General features: G+C 31.6%; 3 protein-coding genes across 4 annotated transcripts in view; all 3 read left to right on the top strand.

Annotated features, from left to right (window-relative positions):
* LOC127735160 (alpha-aminoadipic semialdehyde dehydrogenase-like) overlaps positions 1-12,316 on the top strand; it is a 59,654-nt gene that overhangs the window by 45,833 nt on the left and 1,505 nt on the right. The gene's annotated exons all lie outside the window — the stretch shown is intronic.
* LOC127735166 (uncharacterized) lies at positions 521-4,599 on the top strand. 2 transcript variants are annotated; one of them, XM_052245270.1, is made up of 4 exons: positions 521-1,111; positions 1,874-2,058; positions 3,044-3,110; positions 3,835-4,599. In XM_052245270.1, exons 1-4 carry the CDS (start codon positions 688-690, stop codon positions 4,383-4,385), a joined length of 1,227 nt encoding a protein of 408 aa, XP_052101230.1. In that variant the 5' UTR covers positions 521-687; the 3' UTR covers positions 4,386-4,599. The 2 variants fall into 2 exon arrangements, with proteins under 2 accessions (XP_052101230.1, XP_052101231.1); XM_052245271.1 differs by lacking the exon at positions 521-1,111 and having other exon boundaries at positions 1,757-2,058.
* On the top strand, positions 6,640-10,629 carry LOC127735165 (uncharacterized). The gene is made up of 3 exons (XM_052245268.1): positions 6,640-7,087; positions 8,830-8,914; positions 9,335-10,629. Exons 1-3 carry the CDS (start codon positions 6,984-6,986, stop codon positions 10,382-10,384), a joined length of 1,239 nt encoding a protein of 412 aa, XP_052101228.1. The 5' UTR covers positions 6,640-6,983; the 3' UTR covers positions 10,385-10,629.

Raw genomic sequence — 12,316 nt, 5'->3', positions numbered from 1 at the left:
TATGTCATTAAAGTTTCAGAATTTTTTTATTTCTTTATACTTTTTTATATCCTTTTGGATTCATGAACTTAAATGTATATGTATCAAAATACATTAAAAGAAAATGCACTGAAACAATGTTGAAATTTGGTAAAAAAAAATAAATTTGGACCATTTATTTTGACTTTGCCCAAGTACTTATAACTTATAAATGTATGTTGAGAAATCATATTTTTGTCTTCGCTTAAGTGCACTGTATTTGGTACACTTACACTTAGGAACAAAACTCAAACTCGTATGATTACAGTGGAATCCCATTGTGTCTGTACGGCCGGTGATATCACACAGTACCTGATTTTATCATATCCGATATGTTACACAAATAGAATCATTCTTGTAATTGTTTTAGTCTTCCGAAAGGACAAAAAAGATTTAAATTGATAAGTTCAAGCATAAATTTATAATTGCAATCATGATTAACCATGTTAAGCCATTTTCCATTAAAAAAAAATACATTATCAGATATTATTTCATTTTAAGGTAACTTCCGACACTAAGGGAGAGAACAACGTTTTACTGATATAAGACTGGTTTACGATTTACGTCATTGTATATATCGCGTATATTACGATGTCACGGTAACAGCTTTGTTATCGTCTGGTAACGGATAAACAATACTAGTTAGTCAATATATCCGCTTTTTTCGTCATGGGTCGCATACGTAGGGAAGGAAAGTTCATCAAAAAGGATAAATTAAAGCGCTCTTTGAGAATGAATAATTTAAATAGCCTCAGTCGGGAAGACCACACTTATATTCTCACTAATAATTCGCAAGATGTAAGTTTTTGTGAGTTGGACGTTGGACAATCGGTGTCCGTTCACAGTGACCCTTCTTTTGACGAAACATGGAAAGAAGGTCGTCGGCTAGTCGAATTGCTCCACCTCGCACAGAATCTCTTCTGCAAAATGTGTAACTGTCCCTTGCAGTTAATTGACACTGTCGGCGAACGGAAGTACGGCCTTGGTAGCATTTTGTTCATACCCTGTAGTAGCTGCAGTGCTTGTAACAGTGTGGAAACGGGAAAAAGAAGTGAGACTGGTGCATTTGTAGTGAATTCAAAAGTTGCATTAGGTAAGAATTTACAAGATTCTCTCTAGATTCTGTATACTAATTTCTTTTGGGTGGAGAAGGTGTATGGTTTCATGTCTTGTATAAATGAAACTGCCCCACACCTCTCCTTTTCTTTCTTGAATTCCCCTCTGTTCTGGTCTGGGGTTTATGGGGTTTGGGATGAAAAAGTGTAATTTTCAGGGGAAGTGCTGCCCAAATTTTTTATGAATCTGGACTTAGTCATTTTTATGCATTTTTTTCAAATTTTTAACCCCCTCCCCCTTCTAGTTCAAATTAGAGGAAATAATTCCCATTTGTTGGGTTATGCCTAACCGGTTTAAAAAGGTAGTCTCCTTACACATGCAGTTTATGGATATAACATATTTATATACTATGTATACTTTTAGTGACCATTTTGGTGAACTTTATCATATCACACATTTCAAAACTTTTAACTGCACAAGGTGGATGAATAAAGAAAAATGACTTTTAGTATATGTTGGTATATAATTTCCTTTAGGGTATACAGTATTATTAGTGAATCATTAGTCATTATAAGAAATTTATATGAGTCTTTGATCTATAAGTATAAATGTAGATATGGATTTACAATCATATAGATAAATTATATATAAAAAAAATATTATATTCCAAAGAAGAAAGAACTTGGATTATTTTATTGTAATCTTTAGATTTAGCATTATCTAACTTACCAATGCAGACTGTTGTTTCACATCAAGCACAAAATCATTGGTTTTAGAATGAAAATACTTGATTTTTCAGGAATGATACATGCAGGAATTGGGGCCACACATGTCAACAATTTTCTTGGTGCATTGAATGTACCTCCTGTGAATTCCTCCACCATCAAGAAAAAGGAAAATGAAATTGGGAAAAAAATATTTGAAGTTGCAAGAGAATCATGTCAATCAAATCAAAAGAAGGAACAGTTAATGAGTAATGGAAAGGTAATTTAATATTTAGGCAGATATTTTTTAAGCAATGTTTTGATAATTTTACAAAGTATATATATAGAGAACAATGAGGACCGTATATTTAATTTTGCCCTTGCTGTCAGAGAAAATTAATTAGGTTTATACATGATTCAGATCTTGGTAATAATATTTGGTTCAGGGTCAATATTTCAAATTAGATAAATTGCTTCGCTGAGCGCAGCTTGATACATGTATGACAGCAGAGATCCAAACTTGAACAGTTGGGGCAAAATTGGATACAATATTCACACTTGATACAGGTCTGCATTGGGATGTAATTAAATATTTGACACATAACAAGTTTGTGACACAGTGTAACTGTGGTCAAGGTACTAAGAATTGGTTACAGGATCAGAATTTATATTCAATTGTTTTCTTTTGTGCAATACACTATGCTGTTGGGAATTGACTCACCACCCCCTCCTAAATTTTTTTTAGCACCCCCTTTTTTGCAAATTACACTATGCTGTTGTGAATTGACCCACCAAAATTTTTACCCCCCCCCCCCCCCTTTTTTTTTAATTTCTGAAATCTGAATTGAGAAAAAATCCCCCCCCCCCCACCTTTTTTCTCCTTCCCTTGCACTGTATTTGAACTTGGCTCTAAATAGGATGCATAGCCTCGCTTTATACCTGGGGTTGAAGTCATAAAACTTTGCTCAGTGCTCGGAGCACAAAAATCATGCTCGAAAAATGAAATCCAAGATTTTGATTGGTTAATTTTGGAGTATGAGTACAAAAAACTGACTCAAAAGTTTTATGACCGCAAGGCCTGGTTCTTAGCCATTTACAACTAACATTCATATTTCAAAACAATGTATGGTTATTTTATATTTATTATTACAAATAACAATGTTGACAGCCTAATTTTCCATTTAATTTTATATTTAATATGTTTATAGCTACAAAATAATTGAAAACAGCATGTTCTTTCATTAATTCTATTTTTTGTCATTTAGGTTGAAGCCAGTTTTGATGCAGGATGGCAAAAGCGGGGTACTGGTTGGAATTATGATAGTAATACAGGTAAATTTAAACAGTTTAGGCTTTAACTTGATTAATAAAAAAAATGTTCCCTATACATGTAATACATCACACACACACAAGAATAAAGCAATTATGAATATAAATTGCAATATAAACATATGTATAAAAAAAATAGCAGGATATGGAGTAAATGTACATGTACATGCAACAAAATTGCAAACTATACAGAGACAAAATAAAAAAATATTATCAATAAACAGGGCTTTTTTCCTGTTCTTCATCTTGACAGTTCAGTAATGAAATATTAACCTTCAAAACTGTAATGCAACAATATCATACATATGACTATAACAGCTGTAATCACAAAGAATTCTAGAATTTGTCATAGGTTGCCCACTAAAACAATAACATATTCTTTTCCTCTAAAACTACTGGGTCAATCTAATTTGTCCACAATTATCATTAGGTAAATAAAATCTAAAGGTCACATTGGAGCTTGTAAATTCTTAACATAATAATTACTTTGTGATAACTTTAGAAGCATTCGCCTATGTTCATGGGATGCTTCACTTTGCGTTTTTTTTTTTGTAATTTTTATATTATAAGGAATCTGAATTTTATTCAGTTTTATATGAGTTAATTTATCAGAAGAAAATTTAATGGATAGATACATTCAAGTAATTGTTGATATGCAAATCATATTAGAATATTTGTAATATTGCATACATGTATCTCAAAATAATCTTTTTATCGTAAATTTTAGGACATGCCAGCATGATCGGTACAATGACGGGTAAAGTCATAGACTTCTCTCATAGAAGCCGGAATTGCAAAGTCTGTGAATACCATATGGGTAGAAAAGAAACAGTCCCTTCACATGACTGCAGCAAGAATTGGCAGGGTACAAGTAAAGGCATGGAACCTGATATGGCTTTAGAGATGACCCACAATCTGAAGGATAATGGATGTCCTATTCATGTTCTCCATGCTGATAATGACTCGACCACAACAGCAAGATTAAAGGTTGATTTTAAAGAACTGCAAAAGAAAGATGACCAGAACCATATCAAGAAAGGTTTTTCTAAGAAACTGTATGATTTGTCTAAAACATTTAAGGAATTGAAACACCCAGAAGTCATACCATACCTTGTACGATGCTTTATGTATGCCATCAAAGAAAATAACAATTCCTCAGAAAACATAAGGAGTGCCTTCAGCAGATTAGTCCAACACATTTTTGGAGACCACACTTTATGTACAGATGCTGAATGGTGTACATATAAGAATGACCCAGAAAATTGTAGGTACATGTAAGACATAATAACACACCTTAAAATTGGTATGCATATGAAAATAAGAAGGTGTGGTAAGATTGCCATGCAAAGAGACAACTCAGTCTTCCTTAGGAAAAGTGCAGACATTGTGTCAGCAATAATAGGTTACTGTAAATGTATACACCTTCATTAATGAGCAAAAGACTACATCTCATAAAAAAGGATCTTATGTTTGTTAAGTAATGACTATACATGTAAATACTTGATTAAATCCAATTTATGTAAAAAAATGTATATATAAATGCAAATAACATACAAAACAAAAAAATATTCACATCATTTTTTATACGACTGCAAAAAATTTTTTGTGGTCGTATATTGGTATGACGTTGGCGTCGTTGTCGACGTCCGAAGACACATTGGTTTTCGCACTTTAACTTTAGTTTCAGTGAATGGATCTCTATGATATTTTACCATAAGGTTCAATATCACAAAAAGAAGGTTGGAATGATTTTGGGGGTTATGGTACCAACAGTTAAGGAATTAGGGGCCAAAAATAAGATTTTTGTAACTTCCAGACATAACTTGTGTGTTAGTGTATGGATCTCTCTGACATTGTACCACAAGGTTCCATATCACAAAGGGAATGCTGGGATTGATTTTGGGGGTAATTGCCTCAAAATTTTAGGAATTAGGGGCCAAAAAAGGGGCAAAAAACAAGCATTTTTACATGGACAAATACTTTAGTATAAAACATAATTTAAAGCAGTGTAAGGGAGATAAATCAAATACATCATTTGTATTACCTCCCTTACACTGCTTTTAAATTATGTATAAAGTAATGGTTAATGAACAATTAAGACAATTAAAAACAGTGTAAGGGAGGTAATCCACATACAACATTTTGATTACTTCCCTTACACTGCTTTTAAATTATGTTTAAAGAAATGCATATTTATAAAGGAAGACCAGTAAAAATATCTGCAAATGTTGCATCTTTTTTTTTTTTTACAAAAAAATCCATATGAAAGATTTGACACCATATTTTAAATTCTTTTATTAAATAGATTAAGTTAGCACTATGGTAAATTTAAATGGGTAATTATGGTTGCAAATTCCATTGGAAATTTGAATTGAGATTATGACCATATCTTGAGGGAAAGAATTTTTTTTTTGGGGGGGGGGAGGGTAAAAAGAAATTAAAAAGAATTATTCTTCAAATATTTTTTTTTTTTTCAAATTTCAAATATTGAAAAATTTCAAGAAGTAATCTATCATTGCACAGTATGGTGCATTAGATTTGTAAAATCTTTGACCACATTTATGAATTTGTTATGCCAAATCTGACCGTGAATTTAGATTTTTAAATTTGGGTCCAGTTTTCAAATTGGTCTACATTAAGGTCCAAAGGGTCCAAAATTAAACTTTGTTTGATTTCAACAAAAAATGAATATATGGGGTTCTTTGATATGCTGAATCTAACCATGTATTTAGATTTTTTATTTGTGGGCCCCGCTATCAAATTGGTTCATATTGAGGTCAAAAGGGTCCAAAATTAAACTTTGTTTTATTTCATCAAAAATTGAATTATTGGGGTTCTTTGATATGCCAAATCTAACTGTGTATTTAAATTTTTAATATTAGGTCCCGTTTTTTAAATTTGTATACTTTAAGGTCCAAAGGGTCCAAAATTAAACTTAGTTTGATTCTAACAAAAATTGAATTCTTGGGGTTCTTTGATATGCTGAATCTAAACATGTGTTTAGATTTTTGATAATGGGCCCAGTTTTCAAGTTGGTCCAAGTTGGGGTCCAAAATTAAACTTTGTTTGATTTCAACAAAAATTGAATATATGGGGTTCTTTGATATGCTGAATCTAACCATGTATTTTGGTTTTTGGGCCCCGTTATCAAATTGGTCCACATTGAGGTCAAAAGGGTCCAAAATTAAACTTTGTTTGATTTCATCAAAAATTGAATTCTTTGGATTCTTTGATATGCTGAATCTAACCATGTATTTAGATTTTGGATATTGGACCATAATAGGTAAATTAAAAAATTTTAAGTTCTTAGACCACATTCATTCTGTGTCAGAAACCTATGCTGTGTCAAATATTTAATCACAATCCAAATTCAGAGCTGTATCAAGCTTGAATGTTGTGTCCATACTTGCCCCAACTGTTCAGGGTTCAACCTCTGCGGTCGTATCAAGCTGCGCCCAGCGGAGCATTTTATTACCACTTTTATTTAGCAATGACATGTCATATTTGCTATGTAGATTTTACATTTATAAAAGCTTTGCTTCAAGCGGGTGATATCAATCGTGTTGTGATGCCAAAAGAAAAATCTATAAATAATACTATATAAAGTCTCTGATTGATTATATAATAAAAATTATATCAATGACAAATTTTGTTATACTTAGTAGTATAATTATGACTGAATAAATAGTCAATGAAAAATCTTACAGGGTGATGGATCATATAAATATGATACAGTACACTACAAATATATATAAAGTGCTATATATAAGTATTTAAAAAATATTTCATATATTATTGTTTACTTTTAGATATAAGAGTTTGCCAAATGGTGAATCTCTCTCCAATGATGCCCTAAAAAAAGAGATATCTACTTTGATGGAGAAATATAGTACTAGAGCTGGAACATTGCAGAATATGGGATCAACACAGGGAAACGAAAATTTCAACCAGATTGTGGCAAGCAAAGCCCCAAAGTCACGGTAAATATTTGATAAAAAACTTATAACCAGACTGATTTATTTTAATATTTTTTTTCAATTATTGCTCACCTAAACAAAATGGTGAAGTGAACTTTTCTCAATTATTTTCTGTTAACTTTTTAAGATCTTAATTATATAAATCTTCTCCTCTGAATCTAAAATTTACTTAGAACAGTTATCTTAAAAACAGCTATGAGTATATTTAAACTATTTGATCACCTTCTTATTACAGAAAATCTCTTACATCAGTGAAGAAATCGTCTGTTGACCCATTATAAGAGTTATTGCCCCTTAGTTTCAATTTTTATGACTATGTTTTATTTGAAATTTTGGCCAAGATTTGATAACAATGAGAACATTTGAAATGTAAGCACTCTATTGTGGCATGTAAGATGCATTCAATTCTATAGGGGTTGCACTTACATATTGATGAAAAGGATCATTTTTGTCTCGCCTTGATGGAGTCAAAAAGCAAGACATAGGTATGCTGTTTCCAGCGTCGGTGACGGCGTCAACAATGTATTAGTTTGTGATGAGGTCTAGTTCATGGTGAACCACTAGTGGTAGGTCAATGATATTTGGTATGCAGTTGTATTAGCATTGGCACATCTCATTACCTTGGAGATTATTTGGCCCCGCCACCTCTGTCAAGGTCTATTGACTTTGAAACTTTTCACAGTTTACATGTATTAGTTTGTGATTAGGTCAATTTATGGGGAACCACTAGTGGTAGGTCAATAATATTTGGTATACAGTTGTATAAGCATTTGCATATCTCATTTCCATGGAGATTATTTGGCTCCGCCCCCTTAGTCATGGTCTATAGACTTTGAAAATTTTGCTAAGTTAACATGTATTAGTTTGTGATTATGTCAGTTCAAGGGGAACCATTAGCATTAGCACATCTCATTTCCATGGAGAATATTTGGCCCCGCCCCCTCAGTCATGGTCTATTTACTTTGAAACTTTTGCTTAGTTTACATGTATAAGTTTGTGATTAGATCAGTTTAAGATGAACTGCTAATGTTAAGTCAATGATATTTGGTATGCAAATTTATTGGCATTTGCAAGTATTGTTTCCATGGAGATTATATAGCCCCACCCCTGATCATGGTTCATTGACTTTTAAACTTTTACATAGTTTACAAGTTAATGTTTGTGTTTAGGTTTGTTTAAAGGGAACGACTTATAATAAGTCAATGGTATTTGGTATGCAGTTGTATTAGCATTGGCACATCTCATTCCATGGAGATTGTTTAGCCATGTACCTTCAGTCATGGTTCATCGACTTTGAATATTTGCACAACTTACATGTTAAAGTATTGCTATTTTAATTTCAACATTTGCATTATCAAAATTACAAAAGGCGAGACATATCTCTGTGATAACAGTTTATGTTTTAACACACTAGCTTTACAGTAAAAGTTGTTTTGAGATTTCTATTGTACTTGTCTTAATCTAAAAAAAAGAAGATGTGGTATTATTGCCAATGAGACAATTCTACACAAGAGACCAAATAACACAGAAATTAACAGCTATAGGTCACCATATGGCCTTCAACAATGAGCAAAGCCCATACGGCATAGTCAGCAATAAAAGGTCCCAAAATGACAATGTAAAACAATTCAACTGAGAAAACTAATGGCCTTATTTATGTAAAAAAGATTTATGTTTTTTAACTCAATTATACATAATAACCTTGATTTAAAACCATGCTTTTATTATATATGTTTTATTTATAGGTTTTATGGTGGATCATCATCATTAAGCAATAGGTTATCTGCCTCAGTATTACAGAAGAATGAAGGCTATACATGGCTGTCAAAGGTAAATGAATAAATTAAACAAGTAATTGGAAACAAAATGGTAATAAAAAATATTTACACAGAAAAAAATGGTCATCCCCTTTTAAATGCAATCTGAAACAGGTTCTTGAATGGTAGTGAAACTGTTCATATGAAATAAACAACATGGAATAAACTAATTTTACCATTTTTGAATGTGTCTTGCATGCATACACTTCAATGTTAAGTTTCCATAGGCCATGTAAGACATTTTGGCAACAAAGTGTAAACCTAGAAAAGATACTCTTAAGGACCAATCACATTCAAATATGTGTTGATATGCTTATCATATAAGAATATTATGTCTACAAAAATTAATTGCATGGTTTTTAGATAAAACATTTCAAATTTCTTGATGCTATACATTGTATATCCATGCTAACAAATTTTTAAATTATTTCAGGTAAATGAGGCTTCTTTATTGTCTCCAGGACAACATACACTGAGAATTGGTAAAAGAATGGACAAGAAATTGAAAAGAGAAAGAGAAAGGCAAAATACCAAAGAATTTAAAAGAAGGCGTATTCAATTGAAAAAACAAAAGAAGAAATCTGAGTTTAGGTCAAAGGTAAAAGAAGGCACAACTTATGAAAACAATGCAGAAGTTAATGAACCTATGCCAGATATCCAGGAAATACCCTCACCATTAACCATAAATGAGTCTGACAACTTTGTATTTTTTGATTTGGAAACTACTGGTTTGTCAAGGAATAGTGACATAACTCAAATTGCTGCAGCCTGTGGTTCAAATACATTTCAACGTTATGTTATTCCAAGAACGGAAATTACTCAAGAAGCAAGTACGATAACTGGTATAACATTTTTACATTCTTCAAACAAAATGTATGTAAATGGAACAATAGTTGAAACATGTTCTGCTGAGCAGTCATTGCTAGATTTCATTGATTTTTTAAAACTTAATGACAGACCTATATTAGTTGGACATAATATTGCTAATTTTGATATGTTGGTGTTAGAGAATAGATTGAAGGAATTCCATTTGTTTTCAACTTTTTCTGCTTGTGCAAAAGGATTTATTGACACCTTAAAAGTTTCTAAACGTGTAATTCCAAAACATGAAGTAGAAAATTACAAGCAACAGACTCTTGTAAATGAAATTTTACAGTCGACTTACAGTGCACATAATGCAAAAGAAGATGTTCTTTCGTTGAAAAAACTTTTTGAGGTTAAGCTTCAGGAAAAATGTATCAATGAAGATGTTTACAATCTGAACTATAACCATGCAAAGATATCATTTAAACCTTTAATTGATATGAAAATTATAAATACATTGATATGTTCAAAATTGGCAAGAAGTGGAGTCCATTTGTGTCATTTAAAGATTGCAAATGCTAGAGATGAGAATGGAGTAAAAGCTATTTTGACAGAGAATCATGTGAGCGCTAAATATGCTGGACCTATCATTCAGTTTTTGACAGTACCAGAGGAGTAAACAATATTATATATGTTATAACTTGTTATGTTGCTACAAATTAGAGTTTTGATGATATATAGGTTTTTTTTTCCTATCATTTAAGGCCAACTAAAATTAATTAGTAGATTTTCATCCAGATTTTTTTTTAAAATGGGGCGGGTGGGAGGATTTTATTTTTTATTTTTTATTTCCTTCTATACCCCTTTGTGACGTGTTGTTTATATACAAGGGTAATAATAAGCTTATATCATGTATATATAAGGAATTCTCAAATTAATATTTCTGATTGGCAACCACTGTTTTACATGTAATTGCCGCTTTAGAAACCTTTTTTTAGTAATACATTTTGTAGCAAAAACGTGGAGAAATGTTCTCTTTTAGACTATCTAGATCAAATTTATTTTGCTTTCTAAGCTATGATTTGTAGTGCCCATTTTTAATTTAATTGCAATGTAAAACATGAATTGAACCAAAAAGAAGTTGTTTAATGACTCTATTGAGGGGCTTGGGACAGAGGGTGTTTGCTGTTTGTCTACAAAAACGACAGTCTTGGGGGTTAAATCTAAGGGCTTGCTATAATACATTTTGTACGTTGGCTGACTCTTTGTACTCAATATACGGTCATAAAGTTCGTGCTTGTGTAAATTACTTTATTCTAGTCATGTTTTTGTACCAATGTGTTCCACGATTCTTGCGCTTTGGATATCATTCACAGTCCAAATTTCCTGACACAAAGTCATTGTATAAATAAAAAAAATCCATGGTTTTCTAATCACTGAAATTTGTGACATACTGCGATTAGCGTTCTTGGACACAACCTATAACTCGTAACCAGAATATTTCATGCCCTTCTAGTAATCAATCTATATTCTCAGAAGAAAATGTTGTCATCATTAAGCAGAAGAATATGTCGACTTGTCTTATATTACTCGAAGAAATACGAAACCGAAATTTGAAACTGGAAGTTTTGAATGAAATGGAATTATCGGTGGTTACCGGTAACGGAAATGAACAAAATCCAGAAATCGTAAATTTTCAAAAATATAAAAATTGGGGCGGGACGATTTCAGAGGGGCAGGCGGGGATGAAAATCTATCAATTAATTTTAATTGGCCTAATATTACACTATTTGAAAACTATATGTTGGCATAACTTTGATAATTATCAGTGAGGTGTGAAAATTTACATTATTATTCACAGTAAAGAGGCGGGTGGCCCAAAGGAGGAAAACTGAATTTTGTATATATATTCATGTTATATGGTCAGTTTTTGTATAAATGTTACCATGGCAAGTAATATGTATGCTTCATCAAACAAAAATTGTTAATTTATGACAGGTGAAAAAAATCATGAAAGTTTTTTATCTGTTTACATGCTTGATTCGTACTTATAAAACAATATTTGAAAGAAAAAAAATTCGTTATAATCTGAATTTTCCTACGTCTTACCTGGTTGCCATGGTAACTATTGTTCCTAGAAACAAAACAACAGCTTTAATTTGATTCTCATGTCAATCTGTTATTGTGTTTAGGTTTTTACAAAAGATATGACAATATTTGCCACACTTTGTATACATAAAATTAGAATTTTACTTCTTCTTGCCCAGTTGCCATGGTAACCGTTGTACATAAAAACAAAAAAATGTCTTCTTTTTGATTCATATGTGAAACTTTATTGATATGTGTAGGTTCAACAAAAGATATTGAAACATGTGCAACACTTTGTTTACACAAATTTTGAAAAAATACAAAGAATTGCTGTTGATTACTGTGTCGGCATGGGTAACAAAAATGTTTTTCGATGAAAAAATAGTCTGGTGACCTATATTTTTTTTTATTTTTTTTCAAAGCTCATTGTTTGGATCATATTATGTCAAATTTAAAAAAAAATTCATTGGACCAATTTTTTGGAAATTTAAGAAAAATAGAAAATTTTAACAAAATCTTTGTT

Source organism: Mytilus californianus, unplaced genomic scaffold (genome assembly GCF_021869535.1).
Source record: "Mytilus californianus isolate M0D057914Y unplaced genomic scaffold, xbMytCali1.0.p SCAF_3, whole genome shotgun sequence".
Classification (NCBI taxonomy): Eukaryota; Metazoa; Mollusca; class Bivalvia; order Mytilida; family Mytilidae; genus Mytilus; species Mytilus californianus.
Note: the sequence above shows the minus strand (reverse complement) of the source record. Positions and strands in the feature narration are given on the sequence as shown.